This window comes from Cataglyphis hispanica, chromosome 6 (assembly GCF_021464435.1).
Source record: "Cataglyphis hispanica isolate Lineage 1 chromosome 6, ULB_Chis1_1.0, whole genome shotgun sequence".
In the NCBI taxonomy this organism is placed as follows: Eukaryota; Metazoa; Arthropoda; class Insecta; order Hymenoptera; family Formicidae; genus Cataglyphis; species Cataglyphis hispanica.
The window spans coordinates 2,219,132-2,240,262 of record NC_065959.1 but is presented as its reverse complement, the minus strand read 5'-3'; the positions used below and the strand labels follow the sequence as shown (position 1 = coordinate 2,240,262).

Here is a 21,131-nt window from a genome sequence, read left to right as displayed (position 1 = left end):
ATATACACGATGAATGTCGAATAGTTACGAGCCGGTTATAAGCAGTGGAGGACGTTGACCTCGCGGTCTTCGATTTACATGTATTTTCGACTACTGTCAGGACTTTAAATTTCGTCAATGTAGTTGACATAATTTCAGCCGTGAACCAATACGATATATATATGTATATATATATATATATATATATATATATATATATATATATATATATATATATCAGATTTATGCAAGTTTATATTATTGCATTTTACAGACGAGTCTTACGATGGCGGAAGTTGTAACGAAATTTCCGCCATTATCCCTCTAACTCGAACATTATTATTCAAAATTGATTGCGATATTATTTATTCGAGAATAATCAAACAATGAATAATTTATTTTATTTATATTTTCTCAATTATACAGAGCTTAATCATCGATTTATCCAAGTGTCTGCAATGGAAAATACCACTTCCATTGAACATCTGTCGATATTTTAATTCATATATTTTGTAATTAAAACCAAAATATATTTTTACTCAATATCGATCGTACATAGGATTCTCACCCTTTCGCCTTTTTTGATACACAAGTACGTAAAAGACACGAAATATAGAATAACCTACAAATAGTCGAATATATATTTCTATTTAAGACCTCCCACATATCCGATAAAACGCATACATAATACAAAAGCAGAGAAGTCGGATAACTAATATGGCGCCTAATTAATGACAAATTGTATAATCGTAATCAAGGACATTATTACAAGACGATATAAAAAAAATAATGTTGAATAGAAACAATTAGCTTTTTGACATTGATGGAGAAAAATTTATATAACACGTTTAATGCAATATCGATATCGAAGCTATCAGACACTGATGAGTTTATATGTACTTTATACACTCTGTTTACACCTTTCACGCTACGCGGCGTATATCTCATCCACATCTCTCCATTCGAGAACAAAAAGTGCGGAAAACGTTTACGATACGTGACGCAAACACAAACGTGTAATATCGATCCAATATTTTCCGACTATCTTTGACACGACATAAAACGAACGGAAAAACTATATAAAACTATAATAGATAATTAAAAATAGACTTCGTTATTCTCAAGGTTGGCTGACATTTCCTGCCGTGACAGTTGGACACCTCTCGAACAGATTGATCGTGACGCGAACAAACTTTTCGACGTGGATTATGCATCATGTTGCAAATTACTTATGCATTGATACCAACACATCTCTCTCCCGTTTCCAAGAATATCCCTAAAAGATTCCGGAAGCACTGTGTATGGGGGCAGCACTGTCAGTCAATATCTCCCCCACCCAATTTCTTTTTCTTCTTGTTGTTAACGGCAGCCAATAGAAATTCACTTCTCGAGCATTTACAGTACATTTCTCGTATGGCAGCCATGTTTTAAGGACGCGTTTATCAACCATCGCGTTTCTCTTCGTGTCAAAATAACATTTTCTAATATTTTCTTATATTTTTGACGTCGTGAAATCGCGCGAGTGGCAATAAAATTTCGTATTTCTCTGTCGGATATACGATACATTCCGTTATATATATAGTGACACGTGTTTTCGCTAAGGTAAACTTGCGCCCGACAAACAAGCACAGCCAACTTCAGAGGCGTGTCATGTTTGCGCTTAGCGCGTTACTTCCCGATCACTTTCGTCGAGTTTCGTCGTCGAAAATCTATGAGAGATGCTGTCGTTAGGTCCGAAAAAGGACGGCGGACCCAACGCCAAATTCTTCGAGGCACAGGAAGTTCTCACTCAGCTTGACGGTGTCAAACAGTGGCTTCTCAAGAATTGCAAGAAGGTACGTTCGTTTCGTGCGAACATGGACCCGGCGTCAGAAACTCGTCGCGGCTTTTTCTCTCTCTCTTTCTCTTTTTCTCTTTTTCTCGACATACGTTTTCTCGTTGATCGCGATTTTTGCGTTAATCGGTGCGTGCAATTGAAATGTGAGTTTCTTCAAAGAATCTCGCGAGAATTTTCACAATGCGCCGATATAACTCGTATCGTATTAATGCATATGCGAGAGTCCTCTTGATGACTGTGTAATTATCGTCATGGAATTAATTGATCGCATTAATTTATTGCATATCTCATTTCATATAATGAATATACAAAAAGTAAAGGGGAAATTGGCGTAATGTTAAAGAGAGAATCAAATTATTGTTATAAAAGCTAATTGGAGTAACATAAAACGATGTTTTTGTTAACCTACATTGGCTGCGAGCAAAGTTGATGTTTGATTCTTTTATAATTTTATAAATGTATTGTATTTATTAAAAAAAAATTTTTCTTCCATAGTATGTGCAAACGGATCCGCCCACTAATAAGAGTTTAGCCACATTGGTGGTACAACTTTTGCAATTCCAGGAAGATAATTTAGGGAAAAATGTATCAAAGCCACCTATGACTAGGCTTCCAGTATGTGAAATATTATATATTTATGTAATAAAAGTAATATTCTATGTGTATTATATTCTTAAATTGATAATTTAATTTTTGCAGATGAAATGTTTCTTAGATTTTAAACCTGGTGGTGGTGTGTGTCATATATTAGCTACCGCATATCGTTTTAAGCAGGAGCAAGGATGGCGGCGATTCGATTTTCCTGGTGGAAAAGTAATTTTTCTTTATACTTTTTTTTTCTAAATATATACTTTTTTAAATACAATTATTCTCTATTGAAATTTTTGTATTATTGTTTTTTATATAAGAATTTTATAAATAGATAGAATTTGAAAATATATAAAATAATTCAAAAACTGTTATTACAGTCAGGATCACGTATGGATCGTACAGTAGATATGCTGATGGCAGCGGAACGTGTCTTGATACAGAATAGATGTATGACTGTACCGAATGTTTACGTGAGATCGGATGTTGATAAGAACACAGCTACAAAAGTCAAGGAAGTAGTTAGAAAGCATCAGGGCACCATCGTTGAAAATGAAGCAGATGCTACTCACATTATTTATCCTCCAGTGGATCCAATGGAAGAAGAATATGCACGTCCTTGTATGAGACGCGAGAGATCGGTTCTAATTCATTGGTACTATTTTCCAGACAGTTATGATTCGTGGTCAACACTGGATCTTCCATGGGATTATCCTGAAGGAACTTATACAAATACAAATTCAAGGTATTTAAACCTAATTATTTAAAAACTTAAAAATTACAAATTACATTTTGACATTGTTAAGTTTGAAGTACTGATAATAAAATGTATTTTTTTAAATGTATTTTTATCGTTTAATTTATATATTGTTAAATAAAAAGATTTTGTAAATTATTCTCTACAGATCAGTGTACAAAGTATCGGCTACATGGGCTTTAGACTTGGATCAATATAACGAGTGGATGAATGAGGAAGATTATGAGGTGGATGACAATGGTCAGAAGAGAGTACACAAGTATAGACTTTCTGTAGAAGATTTGATGGCACAACCGTCTCATCCGCCACCTGCAAAGAAACCTAAGAGAAAACGATCACCTAGCCCACCTCCGAAACTCGGGAAACGTAAGAGGTATGAAAAGTTTTGATAACAAATTTAAATCTTGAAAAGAACTTGTTGTCACTTTCGATTTTGCATTGTTGCTTACAGTAGCAGAGCACCATCGGGTATACAAAGTGCGTCCGCGTCATCGGTAACAGCTCCGAAAAAATCACGCGGCGGCGAGGAAGAGGAAGATCTAACTCAGGGAATGGAGGATCCGCCCGCCGAGCCTCGCATCGTCGAAGTAGTTGCTACACCCACGAATTTACCAATTACAGGCCAGGGTAACTCAACAACAGGAAATTCTACTTTGGCATCTACTGGTAGTAAGAAGCAAGACAGTGAGCTTCAACCTCTTAAATCCGGAAATTTGACCGACCTTGATGAACAAATGGAAGGTACATAAAAAAAATCTTGATAATTAAATTCAAATTTGTAATTTAATGTAATAATTTAATGTTATATGTTAATTTATTATAATGCTGACAATATATAAATATAAATATAAATCAATAATTCACGGAGAAATGTTTTTGAGTTATTTGTTAATTTAACAAATTTTGAATTTTACTTGAAACTTTGAAAATCTATTAATATTGCATAGGGGACAAAGGTAGTTCTCAAGGTGGCCAAGACAGAGAAGAAAGAGATACTAGTAAAGAAAGGGGTGAAGGTGGAAAAGGTGATGAACCGGAAGATAATGTGACAGAGCAAACGCATCACATTGTTGTTCCTAGCTACTCTGCCTGGTTCGATTATAACTCGATTCATACTATCGAGAAGAGAGCTCTATCGGAATTTTTTAATGGTAAAAATAAATCCAAAACTCCAGAAATCTATCTTGCATATAGGAATTTTATGATTGATACCTATCGACTAAATCCAACGGAATATATTACATCGACCGCTTGCAGGTGACGTATATCAACCTGATATATATACCTAATTTACATCAATATAATATTTACTTCATTATAATATAATATATCATTTTATCGGTAAATAAAAAAGAAGAAAACTTTCCTCTTTTTACATATATATGTATTTTTACAGGCGGAATTTGGCCGGAGACGTATGTGCGATTATGCGTGTGCACGCATTCTTAGAGCAATGGGGTCTCATCAATTATCAAGTAGACGCAGAATCTAGACCGACACCTATGGGACCTCCGCCAACATCGCACTTCCATGTTCTGTCAGATACGCCGTCTGGTTTAGCACCAGTTAATCCAAATCCACCGAAAACGCCACAACCGTCCGCCGCGAAAATGTTGCTTGATTTGGAGAAAAAACCTGTGGTGATCGGGACGGGCCCAGAGGAAAAAGTTGCGGCGGGCGCGATGGCGAATTTTGGTCTGAAGATCGATCAGTATTCGAGAAAACCGGCGGTTCTGAAGAATAAACAAGCAGCAGGCGCTACTCGCGATTGGACAGAACAAGAGACGCTCTTGTTGTTAGAGGGATTGGAGCTGCACAAGGACGATTGGAATAAAGTATGCGAACATGTGGGTTCGAGAACACAGGATGAGTGTATCTTGCACTTCTTACGTTTACCTATAGAGGATCCGTATCTGGAGGAAGGTGGACCTGAAGGATTAGGACCTCTGGCTTACCAACCAGTACCCTTTTCGAAAGCTGGTAACCCTGTCATGAGCACGGTTGCTTTCCTTGCATCGGTCGTTGATCCTAGGGTAGCAGCAAGCGCGGCAAAAGCCGCCATGGAGGAGTTTGCTGCGATAAAGGATCAAGTACCGGCTGCGTTGTTGGATCAACATTTAAGAAACGTTCAAGCAAGCGCAAACTCGGACGGTAATTTTATTTTACTTTGACCGTATATCATGTCTAAATCTACTTTATTCTTTAAGAAAATGTAAATAATAGTTTTATCCAATACATATGTATAATGAATAAATATATTATTTTTTATATATTTTTAAATAGGTAAATTTGATCCAGCGGCGGGCTTGGCGCAATCAGGCATTGCCGGTACAGGACCGCCTGAACCACCTGATGACACAACTGCATCTGCTACGACTCCCACGACGGGCGCAGCTAGCTCGCCTCACTCCGCAGTGCCAACTCCCGAAGCAAAGAAAGAAGAATCAGAGAAACCTAAAGATGCGATGGATGTCGAACAATCTCAAGTAGACGTTACAAAGAAGGAAGATGAATCGAAAGAGGGTGAAGAAGACGCAAAATCTACCGATCCAGAGGCTGCGGAAGCGAAAGAAAAGAAGGATAAGGTAAGTCATCACGGCAACTTGAAAAAAATTGATTTACTCACATTTTATAAAAAATGTTAAAATCTTTACACAATTAGACAATGCCGCATGTTAAATTTAATTTTTGGTACAGGTTGTAAGAGATGCTCAGCTTCAATCCGCTGCGGCAGCAGCGCTTGCGGCCGCAGCTGTTAAAGCTAAACATTTGGCAGCTGTGGAGGAACGCAAGATAAAATCATTGGTCGCGTTGCTGGTTGAGACGCAGATGAAAAAGTTAGAGATCAAATTACGTCATTTCGAGGAATTGGAAACTACAATGGAGCGTGAGCGCGAAGGTCTCGAATATCAGCGGCAGCAGCTTATCACCGAGCGGCAACAGTTCCATTTGGAACAGTTGAAGGCGGCCGAGTTTAGGGCGCGACAGCAGGCACACCAACGATTGGCTCAGGAGCAACAACAACAGCAGCAGCAACAACAAAATCAACAGCATCCACCCTGGCAACCGCCCGGCGCGCAACAGCAGCAACAACAACCGCCGAGTCCGCAGGCTCAATCTCAACAACAACCACCACCGCATACACCGCCGCAACAGACATAACTCTTTCGTGAGTCTTAAACTTTTGAATAATTAATCGCTTGTAAATGCTATTATAATCATACTTTTGCAGAAGAATCGACATGTTATTTAATTTCTACAGCGTTATCTTTCAATTCTTATTTCTATGTTCTTAGTCATTATCCTATCTCTCAATCATTACCCTTTTATCATATCCTTAGTCATTATCATATCTTTTATATCCTTTCAAAAACTTTTAATGTGTTTCAAGATAAAAATAGATATATAATTCTCAAAAATATATTTTTCATATTTTAGGATTTCTATTATATAGATATATATACATATATTAGGTCACATGATGAGAAATTATTTCTCTTCGTTCTTTTTTTATTATGTACATGCACGTATACATGTACCTTAAATCTTATATACTTCTTTGTACTACTTTTCTGAGATTATGCATCATAAGAATGATGCAGTTTATAAAAATAATGTAAGATATACATATATAATATACAACAATACATATTATTCCATATATACTGTTACCGAGAATAATGCGATATGTTTTGATCTATAAAGCCTCGTTATCTATTAATTCCAATACTAAGTCAGTCATGAGTCGAGCACACTCGGCACCTCCGGGTGGTGGTGCTTCTATCGTGACATATTTCTCCTCGCTATTGGTTTCTATACTACTACTCGTCTCATACAAATTTGGCGCTTCGTGACTGGCGCACGTACTAATTGGCAGAATGTCCAATGCTAATCCCAATCCGAATCGTCCGCATCTTCGCATCTCTTCGTTCAATCTGGAATCGTTGAATAAATAATATTGAAGGATTTAATTAAAATACTGTTATAAGTTTATATTAAAAGTCGTGATTATTGAAAAAAAGCTTCTTATGTTGCATATTCATTCTTTTAATGAGTTTAAGAATATTTGGAAACTTTAGCTCTTTGAACGAGTCTGATTACTTATAAATGTGCAAGAGTAGTGATGAATTGTATGATTATATTTATTGCTTTTAGGACTCGATAACTTTACTTACAATTTCCATATGACAGATGGATCTTTTGGTGGCTGTTTCGGATTGAGGACACGCAAGGAAGACATCAGATGAGAATGATAATGCTGGAGAAGCTGTGTCATGTAAGCCCGCCTAACAACACCACTTGTGCAGCAGTATAGCAAGTTTGCAAGATCAAGAGCGAGGGAGCCAACCCGCGTCAGTTGAAAGTCGACAAGATAAACGGCCTGCAGAAGCACAGTATTAAAAGTTAAGTCTAGGAAGTTTCGCGGTGAGGCGCACCTCGCACTCTCGTGTCAGCCAACATTCTGTCAGAGTCTTGAATATGATTTATACTGCGATTTATAATGCGGAATAGATATTCTTGCAATGTATATCGTAGTTCATTTTTTATAAACTATTAATTAAAATCGATGTCTGAAATTATTTATGAATTAATATAAATGAAGAAACTAAATAGTTGAAAATGAACTAAATAAGGAAAGAGGATGATTAAAAATTAAAACGAATGTAAAATGCGCATTATACATTATTTCTTGATTTTTTCATACTTTTTGACATGATGTAATTTTATGTTATATTTTTTTGAAAGTCGTCGGGATTTATCTTAATTAATTGTAATTGTACATAATGCAAGAATATTTTTTACGCGGCTACACGGGTCTAGGTGTGACCAATTTCGCAAAACTAGAGTCTTTTAAGATCATAAAATGAAAAAAAGCATTTGAACCATATATATAAGAATCTTATAAATTTATATAATAAAAATGTATGGAACAAAATGATTTTTTCGCCTCGTTATCTCGCACAAAGATAAGATCTGTAAAAACAAAATATCATTTCTCTCGATGAATGGTTATCTTTCATTGAATATATGCAATCTTTTGTCGTAGATACGTCAAGGGTGCAATATGCTGTGCATGCACACTTTTCGCATTTTCGTAATAAAATAAAAGATTCACCTTTGTATCTGAGTTTGGTTCATCCTGAAAAAGAATATTATTGGTCCAACAATCGCCGTGACAAAACACGGAGAGAGATCCTTGCGTGGAAACTAATTCGCTCATAGTGCGAAAAAACACATCTTCATTTAGGAAAGCATGCAGCTTCGTCATTATTTCCTCTCTTCTATGATCCATGTGCAAAGGTAGCGCTTCGGACACCATTTTAATAGCGTTATTCACGGCCACGCGATAATACTGTCGATACCAATCTTCATTGTCTTGTCGAAATAATGTTTCACGTATAGCTTCTTCATGTTCCGGATTTGTTAATTTCGCGAATTCCTCTGGCCTTCAAATAGTATATGAGGATAACGAGACAAAACAATTTGCGCTTATTAATGAAAAAAGAATTAATCCCTTTTTATTAATATACATATTTTACATTTGTATTTTTAATCGCAATACTTGATTCTTAAACATATTTATTCTATCTCTCCGAAAACCTGATTAATTATTTTGAATTATTTGCTAATTTATTATTATTATTATTATTGATTTTTAATATATAATTCCAGAAATCAGGCATACTTACTTGGATTCCTTTAGTGTTAAGCTAAGTGCGTGAAATCCCGCTAGAGCCTTTAACACGTATCTCAAATTTTCTATCTCCAGCCCCTTTCGTCTATCTACCATCTTGAAGCCTCTCTCCCTCAAATCCTCCATAGCAATAAGATCGGCTCTAGCGGCGTATATTTTGGGTACCCCACTGAACACCCGTCTATCATTTGATTGGAGGCTGTTCAATGCAGGCCACACATGCTTGTAGAACACGACTTCGTTTCTGAATAATAATTCGCTCTTAAACGCTTCGCGACGTTTCTTAGATTCCGGAAGAATCTTGTAAATGATAGCGCATTCGTAATTAATCCATTCTTCTTTTTTCAACAGCTTACGCCCCTTTGCCCGAACCCGATATAACATCGAAGTATAATTGTCTCCTCTTCCCGATCCTGGTTCTTCGTCTAAACTATGAATCTCTACATCGGACTCGATATTTTTGATAATTAACTCGCGCACATCGTCAAGCGTGAGTTTATTGCTACCGTCACCGCCGCTATCCATTATTCTGAGAAATCTGTCGGAAATTTCTATCTCTATGACGATAATCCCGACGATACCTTCTTGATTTTTCCGGATAGAACTAACTTTAACATTCTACACTTTACAGTGGACTGAAGAACTGAGCCGTCTGATGCAGGAAATGAGTATTTGAGCGAGGGCTTCCATCTCCCACTATAACCGACTTAATTTATTAATGATTTGTGCCCCTACTCTTAAGAGACAAGGACATTGATACATGTCAATCATAGGCCTGGTCGTTAAAGGTTCTCCGTTTAATTCTTCAAAGCGCGACGCGGTACGGAATAATAATAATCCAAAAAGCTCTCTGTCAAGTAAGTTTTCTCTCGAATGATATAAATACATATTACAGTTTCGTATAAAGAGTATTTATAATACATAAACATTCTTAAAAACAAATTTTATATATTTGCATTAAGTAACAGTATATCGATCCAGGGAACGATAGTAATTACGTTGAAAAAAAAGACATATTTTCTTATATCTCAGTAAGATATATTTATATCATAGTGATATTTTCTTGTTATAATTTTTGATCTCTGAAATGTTTTTCCATTCATTTCTATACACTGTGCTATCGTCATATTAACTATATAAAATTGCAATCAAGGATTGCAAATGTATACTTTGTGCTTCATTTAATTCTCATCGGAGAACTGTAATTCGAGAACGTCATTACCCACTAAGCTAATTAATATGTTTTTCTGAGCGGGCGTGAGAGGTACAGTTTTTTGTAATTTTTTAGCCATTTCTCCGGATCCTTCTAGATCGTTAGAAATAACATATTCTAGGAGATTCTGGAAGTATAGATGCAACACATTAATATAGTATAAATCGGTTAATAACTAAATAAAAAAAGAATATATACTTACGAAAATTGCCGGCACATGCGCTTGCGCTAAACATAGCTCAAATATCTCGCGTACATGATCAACCATAATGGTACCGATTACCAAATGCGGCGATTCAATTAACAATGATAAAACTTCCATCGCTTTGTCGAAATTATCTCCTCGTACAAGTAGCACTATGATATTGCCCACTATTGTATTGGACATCATAATATGCTGTATCCTTTTAGTATTTTGAGTCTATTGATAAGAAATGATATTATTAAGATATTATTTCAACATATCTTATTACGAAGATACAATTCATATAATTTGCAAATTTAATTTTATTTATCTTTTCTGTTTTTCGACAATCTATTTCTTCACAACTAAGCCTCAAATTAAAATTCTATTAAGACGAAACTACTTGAAATTGATTGAAAGAAGCAATAATTTTATTATAATTCAAAAGATATTAATGTCCCGACATACTCGTTAAAGAAAAATTAATCGAAAAATCTGTTATTAATGCGAATTAGAGGACATCCTATATTATTAACAAAATTGATTTCAATTACTTGTATATGATCCCAGATAGTGAGTGCGATCTCCGCGAATTGCGCGTTCAGTGGCGAATCGGACACGGGTTTACAATGTACGCTCATCAAGTGCAATATATTCTCCAATAAACCTTCCCTGTCCAAATGATCGAACATGACCATGTGCGACCAGAGTTTTGGTATATATTGCGTGACGGTCTCCGCAGGATATAATTGAACAGCTTCTAATATAGCCTTCATCACAGCAGGTTCCGGTATCGTTACGTGTGGTACAAGCTTGCTATAGATTTTGAAAAATGTTTCAAATTCTTCTGTCGCCAATATTAATTCCATATACGCTCGATAGTATAAATTTTCCTAAAATAATAGTTATAATAAATATGCATATAATATATAAAGTATATGTTATATATATATAATCAAATATCATAAATTCTACCTAAATAATGCTATTTAAAGAATTCATTAAAATTAAAATTTTTTTTTAAAGAATGCGATATATGTATATATATATATATATATATATTTTATGTACAACATATATATTATTTTATCGTATGTAAATACAATATATAAGTTAATTATAATATATAAGTTTTTATATTATGTAGTGTTTTGGATATGCTCAGTTTTGGAGAAACTATTTATTGTGCGGATCTATTTCAGAATACTTACTTTGTAGCTGTCGCCGATGAATTTATAATTTTCACCAGAGAGAAGAAGCTCATTGACCATTTCGCCCGCTTGACGTTCGCAAAACTGTTTGGAAGCCATTTCCATTGCGACAACGAAGAAATTTAAGTCTCTTGCATCTTGGATGGTAAGAGTCTCCCCCTTCAAGGATTTCAAGATCATCATAAAAGTCTTGTAGGCCGCATCACCTGTTTCATCGAATAAGCTTATGAGCTGATGAGCTCGATTTGCAACGTGAAATCGTTTCGCGAAATAAAAATATGCATCACATAGTTACCGAATTTACTTAAAATTCGCAGTGTATAATAATACGTAGTTAATGACGGCTTTAATTTTAATTTTGCAATATCAGCGAATACGTTGCGTGTTAAATCGAGAGCTACTTGTTTGTTTCTGAACGTAGACGCTACGTTCAGAACAGCATTAAATGTATGAATATTTGGAATGATCCCATTTGATGCTATTGCTTTATATATATCTGCTATTAGTGCTCTTGCTTTATCCTCTGTTAACATTGGTACCATCGATATTATACCATTATATGCATCAATAGATAATGGTATATTATTTTTCTGACATTCCGAATACATATACCAAACCTTATCCGCCTAAACAAACAAAAATCTTTTTAGTAAATCTATATATACAATACATCATTTCTATAATTCAAATATATATTAATTTTAATTAAGTTGGTCTTTTAATTAAGCGGTCTTATGATTTAAAATAATCGTAATTATGATTGATTCAAAATGAGCTAGATATCTTACATTGAAGTATTTAGCACAGCCACATATGATTGCATTATACGCAGCAGCTGCTACTGCAGGTTCTTGTTCCTTTAAAAATTTGAATAATATATCAATTTCTGGATGACTTCTGCAAAAATCATGAAAAAATACAAAAATATAATTTGAAGCCAACACACACATATTGTAATGATGTATTTATTGTATATAATATATATCTATTGTATATTTGAAAAGGATAATGTATATATATTTAATTTCCTTAAACTCACATCCATGTATTCTTGATGCGTTTCTCGCCAATCTGAAACCAGCGACTTTCCAGTAATTCTGTGTTGGTGGCTTCATTATGATTATAAAAACACAATAATTCCAGAAGAGCTTGCTTTGTCGGTATTGTCACTTCGCCTTGTAGTAAATTGTATATCAGAACAGAATTGGAAACATGACCATTTGATATCTCATATAATAATGTTTCTTCTGTTACTTTACTCTCTTCTGTATAAATAGGAGGTGACACAAATGCCTATAGACAGCACGTTTTACCATTATATGAATTCAATATTGTATTTATTATATAGATAAATGTAGAATATTATAAAAATTGACAATCAGATTATAAATGTACTATGTTAGAATAATGAAATCATTTTTAACATATTACTTTGATTTCAGGATCTGCTACTTTGTGTTGGAACAAGTCACGATGTTCATCCCGAATCCACATTGCAGCTTTCTTTCCAGACTCTTTTGCTAAGGCAAAATTGCGAATCTGTGTTTTTGATAGTGGCATCAAGTAAGGATCATCATGAAATTTATAATGTGGAGCTGTATAATCTCTGGATATTGTACTTTCAAGAGCCTAAAAATTAAATCATATATTTGTGGAAACATTATATAAGTAATTTTTATAATTTCAATAATAAAATAAGATATAATAATTTTATTTACTTTTAAAATATCTGTTGGACCACGTTCTATCCTGTTTGGAATATGAATATCCGAGGACAAGGATGATGTGGTCGTTGATTGCAGCCGTATTATCAGCTCCTGATATAATTTTCTGTAAATATGTAAAGTATAAATAAAATTTATTTCTACACATTCGTAAATATTTTAACAGAATTATTTTAGAAACAAATATATATTTTTGAATATATCATCAATATTTAATTGAATTAAATAATATTCCCACTTAAATGAAAATTAAGTAAATTATGTGCGGTAATCTAAATTAATAAATCTATTTTGTTTCAAAAATAATAAATTGTTTGTCGTGCTATCGATTTGATAAATGACATCCGGATAAAGTTTAGATTTTATTCGAAAAAGATAATATATGTATATGAATCGAATAAATTATAACTTGTTACATACCTACGTGAAATTCTCGCTAAAGAATTCATCATGCGAGTTTTTTTTTTAAATAAGAAAATTTAATTTGTCCTAAGTTTTTTGCCTTCACTTAACCTCTTTACAACAGAAAGTTTGGAGGTTAAGTCAAGCTTGATTAGAATTAAATATTGCATGAAGTGCGCAGAATTATACGGTGCAGTCCATTTGGAAGCATTTGTAATGACAAGTGGACTACATTCGTAATTATGTTATGGCGGTTAGTAACGGACATACAACGGGTTGTACAGAGATAGATGCAATATTTTATATATTTCATTGATGCCATAAACACATTTTCGTTGCAATTAGGTATATATTGGTAAAAAAATTTATCGATAACATATTAATATAAATTTGTTGATTGAAATTTCAAATTGGTACGTATATACAATACAATTCGTACAAATCGACAAACGAAATGATTTGACAATCGTTAGAACAATTTGTCTTACTAATATCGCTTGGCATGCAATCTTTTTAACACATATATAGTTTATTTATTCGTATAAGAAATAAAAGTGGCGAATTTTTTATATACAAGTATACATCGATATTCTTTTTGAAACAAATTAGAAATCAATAAAAGGCTTTAAGTATTACAAATGAATCAAGTATAACTAATGGGCTAATATATAAGAACACAAAGCAAAGTCATAAACTAACGCAAAACTAAAAAATTATTCTAGGAAATTAATCGAGACGAATTTATTAGACAATACTTCGATTCGATTTTGAATTATTCATAGCAATCGAATGAATACAAGCAGTCAATCATGAAATATACATCGGATTGTAAAATTCAATGTTCGCGATGATCGCGTGATACAAAATTTTCTACTTTTGTATTCATCCAATTATTCTTATATTTTTGCATTCATGACCTTGCACTCGGCTCTTATCAATTCTCTTTTAAAAATGTCAAAAAATAAAAAAATATAGGAAAAAAATTATATTATAATGGAATTATAATGAATCGATTAAATTTTGCATTTCTTTTATATTTAATTTTAATTCTTAGAAGAGCTAGTTTTCATTATTACAAAGAAAAAGTCTCTCATTGACAAAAAATTTTAGTTCCAATATTATATTGTGCAGAATATTCACTACATGTGATTGAATTTCAGAATCAATGCGTCAGACATCCTTAACTTCTCTGTGAATTGACTACACTCCGCGATGTTAATTCCACCTGGCCTGATACATCTATACAAGTCCGCATTGATACGAATCATCCGGCCAATTTATATCAACCTCTTGTAGAGCAATACTGGGGCATCTGGTTGTCCATCTCCAAGCTATGCTTTATATAAAGTATGTAACGAAAATGCGTATATCGCGCATAATGTATATGAAGTATCCCTGATAGAAAGTTTCTTCGATTAATTTGAAGTCGATTTTTCGAACGATCAACAAAATTGTTGAGGCACTTACAATTTTCGAATAATTAATAAAATTATACATTAATGGTGACGAAATTATTAAATAATGATTCTTCTACTTTAATAGGATTTGAAATTTTACTATATAGAGACATATATATGTAATGATAAATATTAAAAAGATTATCTCGATAATTATTAAAAATCGACTTTAGACTTATCAAAAATCTATCAGTAAAACAAATTTAAAAATTTCTGCAAAATTTTTTATATTTTGCACAACGTATTGTGCAAAATATTAATGCAGTTTTAACCATATGCATATGCATATATACATAAACTAAAAGTCTTATGTGTATATATGCATATATATATATATATATATATATATATATATAATTTATATATGATCTTTAGTGAGTTAATATCATACCTGATACGTTTGACGTATCGTTTCACACTTAAGTAACGATTAACACGTTACGGAGCAGCACGAAAATTAATCCTGTTAAAAAAGAAAAAAATTTAAATTCCCACTGCATAATATTAGAATTCCCGATGACCCACTTACAAACACGCTTTTCGGAATCATGCGTCATTGGCAAATGTATTGTTCCTTCTTTCTAGCGGCAGCTGGTCTCACCACCACCACCATCACTGGCACCACCACCGTCAGGCAGAGGGTACATCTTGCACCCTTCTTCATTAAATAGCTTAAGGTATCATCCTCTCCTTGGTTTTTAACTGGATGACTACGACGTAGGTATGTACCAGCTGCTCTTCTCTCTTGTCAAAAAGAAAGAGAGAGAAAGAAAGAGAAAAAGAAGCGATAGATAGAGATTCGTTTCTTTCAACGAATTTATTGTTTAGCATATGAATGGCGGGAGCGCGAGCGCGCGTTCACGGTTGCACACATGGTGAACCCTTTGACATATTACAAAGAATTCAATAAAGTTTATAAGGAAGCCCGAAGGGAACCAGTCTTCGGACCTCTGGCCGGAGAAAAATAAGAGAGGAGAGAGAAAGCTCGTGCGAGTCCTTCTTCTCTCGCCGTGAGAACGTGTGTACACCTTAAGCTAAGCAGCTCTACTCACATAATGGGGAGCAAAAATGCCCGAAGTGAAACGGTTTCATAAAGCAACTATAAGAACTATATGATCTATAAAATTTAATATAGTATTCCATATTGCAATCTATTTTTGGAATATTTTGTCTCAATATACCGTATTTCGATCAAATACCCCAATTTTTAGAGCATAGTATGAATTCTTTTGCAATATTTATTTTTAGAAAATAAAAGTATCGAAAGATATTAAATGTAGATAGTAAAAAATAATATTTTCTACTTTATTTCTAATATATATTTTTCATATAAATGACTAAAATATTGATTATTTTACTTATATTTTATTTCAATTTATATATTTTATAAATGATAAGTCTCTTTTTCTCTTTATTCTTTCTTTATTATAACTTTCCTGTGTCTTGTCCTCACCAATAATAGCGAGTAAAGAAATTTCTTTCAAATTTTGCAAAGAGTGAATAAGTACAGATTTTATTTATACCGATGTATATGTGTGTACCTTTTTTGAAAAAAAGAGGGTACTTAAAAACATATTTTATTAATATTGCAAAAAAATTGGTCATGCGAATACAAAACGAGAGTAAAAATATTTCTTTAGGCAACTAGAGCTCTATTGTAATGTGCGTCCGGCAGTCTAAAAACGGTCGAGACGCGTGCATCCATGTACATAGACGCACACACGCGGGCGGGCGAGAAGCCAGGTGTTTTATTTCAAACCGTGGGACTCTCTCCTTAAAGAGAGGGATGCTTTTGCGCGTCGCGCAGCGCGCGCGTACTCGCGGAAACGAAGGAAAGAGAGGGACGGAGAGGACGAATGAAAAACAGGATTCGCGTCCCTCCACGCTTCGGGGGACCTCACTACTTTTATTGTGTTTCCTTGTTCGATCGAACGTAACGTAACCCTCCCTCCTCCTCCCCCTTGCCGAATTCTTGCTTGTCCTTCGTTATTCTTTGATATATCGGGTTTTTCCTCTTTCTTTCTTTTTTTCCCGCTGTTTTCTTTGTGAGCCATCAAGAGAGTATTATAAAACACTCTGCGGCGTGATGTACGCGTTCCGGGAGTATTATACGTGGCACATGTGAAAAGGAACGGGGTGAAAAAGTGGGAAGAGAGAGCGCGTCGAGGAAAAGAAATATGTATATAAGTATCTATGTATAAGAGAGCGCATCTCTTTCTTCTCTCGCGGACAGGAAATCCGAATTCCCGCGTCTCGCAAATTCACGGGTAGGCCCGTGCGAAGTAAGCGGAAAGATCCTGTGAGGAGAACCGTTTCCCCCTTACTCCCCTTCCTTCCTTTTTTCTCGCCTCTTCCTTCTTTCCTGTGCCGTGCGACCGTTTCACGAAACGGTTACGTGAGCGCCGCACTGTACAAAGGGATACGCAACTTCCTTTTTTCTTTTCTCTTTCTTCCTTCCGAATTCGTGCGCGAACGTTAATAAAGAAGGTGGTTAATTTACCTCTCTTTTGAATCGACCGGAAATATGCAGAGATCGATGACATCTTGCAGAAGACACTCTCCAAGAAAATCATATCGCAATGCAAATGTATATTATTATTGCGAATCGTGAAATTCGGATCTGTGACATTTCTATGCATATCTAGCAGTGGCTTTTACATTTAAATAAGAATTTTTATAGCAGAGAATGACCCTCTTTTATAACAGAAAAAAGAAAGATTTTTATCTAATTTTTTTTATCATCCTATATTCCGACTTTGAGATACCTATTCACATTTATTCTTTTAAGAAATATTCGAGTGAACGGAATAGAAAAGGAATTAAAAGGAGGAATAAATAATGAACGATTTAAAAAATACATTTTAGATATATATTATATATTAAATTTTTATTGTTTCATATTTTTTGCGCACTCTTATAAATAACACACTTTTTTACTTTAATTTTGCAACTTAAACATGTACCAAATTAGTTACACATTCAGGTAGTTAAAAATAAAATATAATAATGTTAACAATACTGCTACAATTCACGTTATAGAATCCCGATAACTTAAATAAAATTCTATTAACTGGAAAAGAGATTAATTCGTGTGCAGTTTCTGATTCTAACGAATCGACAATTACAAGATAAACTAGAATTTACATACAAACATACATGTATATACACACACATATAAAATGATATCTAATTTACTCCGAAAAAACTAAATAAAAAGAGTAAATTACAATGTTGCTGCGCTGCATATTTTCGTAAACAAGTCATATATTAAGCTAACATTTAGCTTTCACCGAGATATGCGCGTTTTTACGCTACAAAATGCTTTCAAGGAACAAAGATCGTAAAGATTAATTTCGATTAATCGAGTTTTCGATTTCTGCAAACAAAAGATTTTCAAATAATCAGCAGATTAAATTATAAAATTATATAATGATTAAAATTCAAATAATAATAAATACATTCTTCTTTGTTCTTTAAAGTATAAAGCGTAAAAATTTATGAATCAATGCATAAATATACACGGAAATCACAAAACATTAACATATTCAAGATGCAAACGAATATAAAAGATTTTATAGATTTTTATCTTTGAAATTCGAAGCGAAAAAAGATAAAAAGTTTTATACACACATCGCTATAATATTTTATGAATTTTTTAACTTTGTCAAATATAGTAAATATTTCTTTAAATCTGTAAAGCAAAACTAGATTGTTCGGTAAATATATATAATGTACAAACTATTTTCGCAAACTAATAGCATCGAAATCTAAGTTTGCCGCAGCGATGTATTCTTATCACAATCCTTATAAGATATGCAATCATTATCAGAAATGATATTGGATGATACGATGATATATCGAACAGATCGAGCAGGCCGGGACAAGTGCAATTTGAGTATAAATATGACAAATATTGCCTTCATCCCCACCTGCCTGATCCTCGAATGATCTTCATTCTCAAACTATTCGAGAAGGCAAATTCCTGCCGGATAGCGTTCTTTCTTTTCCTCTTCTTCTCTCTTTCTTCTTTTCCCTTTCATCTACCGTCAGTCGATCCCTTTGTTTCAAGTTCCACGACGGGACACAATGCATCCCGATAGGCCGGGACAAGTGCAATATTGAAATATTACGTTTCCACTGAATATTGACACAAATCTCGACCTATCTCCCATGCAAAATGTGACGGGGCTTTTCCGACGTCGATGAAGTGCCAAACAGGCGATATATACTTTTCGACTCGACGGTAGTCATTCCGCTCCAATTTGCGGTGCAGGATCGTGCGAGTCGAAGCCAGGGCCGGAACCTGTCTAAGGGCCCCGCAGATTAGACTACAGTTCCGTCATCTGATCACGTGCTTGTCTCTCTACAGAAGCTGTAAAAAGAAAAAAAAATAAGAATTCTAGACAAGACTTAGCATTTTTTTTTATACAAAAATTATAGAAAGTTACATAATAAATATAATGCTATTGAAATGTTTGCACTAACAATTATTAATGAAAAGTTTATTGTGAGAAGGATGTCAATAATAGCAGCGAAAACAAGGGATATCAAAAATTTATAAAGATTAAAAAAAAAAAATATTTTTTATGAGGAACGTGTATAAAATTAAAATTTAAATAACATAAGAAAATGGAAAATAGAATTAAGTTTTAGAAGTAAGTTTATTTAAAGTAAAAGATCGCTTTTTATATAGCCGCTTCTTCGGATAAAATTCTCTAATTATCAAAGATTGATTTAATTATCAATGATAAATTTAAAAAATTATCAATAAAGCAAAAACAAAGAAAAACAACACTTGCATTATATGTGAGCCAATAAATTCGAGTTGACGATTCGACGAATCGGCGCGAAAAATCAGGACGCGTGCGAATTCTTAAAAACTATTGCGAGGAAAAAAAAACGTGCGTTAACCTTGCGTCTCGACAATCGCCGCCGGAAATTGCGCGCGAAGCCAGTCTGCTCGCGTTTCGCGCGACACGCACAACTCGTTAGATTACGCGAGAGATTACGCACGCTGCGGCGGAGCACACGCCTTCGTCCATTGATGAGGGCGAGAAATGTGCGTGCGTGCGCGCGCGCATCTCTCTCTCTCTCTCTCTCTCGCGTGCATACACAGGGAGCTCTCCCGATGTGGCCTTGGCGGTCAGTCTCCAAATCGTAGAGCCTCTAACATCGCCTACTTCGAATCACAAATCATAGCCCGAGGTCGACCATTCTCATGGACCATAGGTCGTGCCGATCCCCGAGAAAAAGGGCCTCCTCTCGTCGAGAAATAGGGACGGATAGGGACCAACCGCTGGAATTTCTGTGAAACGAGAAACCGAGGCCCCGGCGCGCTAATTCTCGTATACATATTTATGCACACAATGACATGGATACGCACACAACGCGCGCGCGAACCGTTCGTTTCAAAGTAGCACGGTTTAGGAAGGGGGGACCAATCGAAATGATATATAGAAATGTGCGATCTCTACACATATATATCTCATTTTTTTTAAGGAATCGTAGTGTCATGTAATATTTTTCGAAATTTGATTTTCAATATGAAAGGAACGAGACTCCCGCGCGAATGTAATACGCCCGTATAAGTGCGTTGTTTATCGCCGACGTCTCATTTCTTCGTAACTCGATCTCTAACGCAGCATAACGTAAACAATGTCTCGCACCTCGCATTATATATCGGGTACGGTCGAGAACGGTCGAAATCTCACAACAATTTTCTGCGAATTATTCTCGAAGGATATATACTCTCTCGATCGATCTATGTTTGATTATTGGAAATAGCGTTCCGCGACTTTGAATACAACATACAAAGACACGAGAGATAAAAACTAAAAACAAAGCGCCGACGAAACAATGACAGTGAAATAAAAAATGCAAACTATATTTGTTTCGTTAAATTTGATCTTGTTTTTCATTTCGAGTCGGCGAAAAATATTTTAATATCCCAAAACATTTCTCTCTCGCATTGTTTTGCGATTATATCTTTATTAAAAAAAAAACGATTATATCATTATTAAAAAAGTCGATTCGACTTTATCGTTATAATCTTACCCAGAGAACAAGCGAGCTTTCCACGATCTT

General features: G+C 34.5%; 3 protein-coding genes across 3 annotated transcripts; 1 reads left to right on the top strand and 2 right to left on the bottom strand.

Annotated features, from left to right (window-relative positions):
- The first annotated feature begins 1,374 nt into the window (after window positions 1–1,374).
- Window positions 1,375–8,289, top strand: LOC126850471 (SWI/SNF complex subunit SMARCC2). The gene is made up of 11 exons (XM_050593525.1): window positions 1,375–1,814; window positions 2,312–2,431; window positions 2,516–2,629; window positions 2,785–3,149; window positions 3,310–3,534; window positions 3,613–3,902; window positions 4,109–4,418; window positions 4,558–5,312; window positions 5,445–5,746; window positions 5,859–6,330; window positions 7,353–8,289. Exons 1-10 carry the CDS (start codon window positions 1,698–1,700, stop codon window positions 6,321–6,323), a joined length of 3,063 nt encoding a protein of 1,020 aa, XP_050449482.1. The 5' UTR covers window positions 1,375–1,697; the 3' UTR covers window positions 6,324–6,330; window positions 7,353–8,289.
- Window positions 6,566–9,608, bottom strand: LOC126850473 (uncharacterized). Its single transcript, XM_050593528.1, is given in 5 exon segments — window positions 6,566–7,096; window positions 7,337–7,542; window positions 8,278–8,608; window positions 8,852–9,416; window positions 9,419–9,608. Coding segments are annotated over 5 exon segments (1,395 nt in total). The 5' UTR covers window positions 9,474–9,608; the 3' UTR covers window positions 6,566–6,858.
- A 1-nt stretch (window position 9,609) lies between these two features.
- On the bottom strand, window positions 9,610–13,736 carry LOC126850472 (protein PTCD3 homolog, mitochondrial). The gene is made up of 10 exons (XM_050593527.1): window positions 13,609–13,736; window positions 13,183–13,294; window positions 12,896–13,093; window positions 12,504–12,757; window positions 12,253–12,361; window positions 11,760–12,090; window positions 11,465–11,670; window positions 10,808–11,146; window positions 10,272–10,490; window positions 9,610–10,196 (listed from the first exon to the last, which is right to left on the bottom strand). The coding sequence occupies exons 1-10, from the start codon at window positions 13,638–13,640 to the stop codon at window positions 10,038–10,040; spliced, it is 1,959 nt and encodes a 652-aa protein (XP_050449484.1). The 5' UTR covers window positions 13,641–13,736; the 3' UTR covers window positions 9,610–10,037.
- Window positions 13,737–21,131: the final 7,395 nt, after the last annotated feature.

What these genes read in the sequence shown, in the direction of transcription:
- LOC126850471 (XM_050593525.1), top strand. Translation starts at nt 1,698, where the DNA reads ATGCTGTCGTTAGGTCCGAAAAAGGACGGCGGACCCAACGCCAAATTC. An exon ending in AAACTCGGGAAACGTAAGAG is followed by an intron (nt 3,535 to 3,612) that starts GTATGAAAAGTT and finishes TGTTGCTTACAG; the next exon opens with TAGCAGAGCACCATCGGGTA. An exon ending in CCTTGATGAACAAATGGAAG is followed by an intron (nt 3,903 to 4,108) that starts GTACATAAAAAA and finishes AATATTGCATAG; the next exon opens with GGGACAAAGGTAGTTCTCAA.
- LOC126850472 (XM_050593527.1), bottom strand. Translation starts at nt 13,640, where the DNA reads ATGATGAATTCTTTAGCGAGAATTTCACGTAG. An exon ending in CGCATCAAGAATACATGGAT is followed by an intron (nt 12,362 to 12,503) that starts GTGAGTTTAAGG and finishes TGATTTTTGCAG; the next exon opens with AAGTCATCCAGAAATTGATA. An exon ending in GCGAATTTTAAGTAAATTCG is followed by an intron (nt 11,671 to 11,759) that starts GTAACTATGTGA and finishes TCGATGAAACAG; the next exon opens with GTGATGCGGCCTACAAGACT.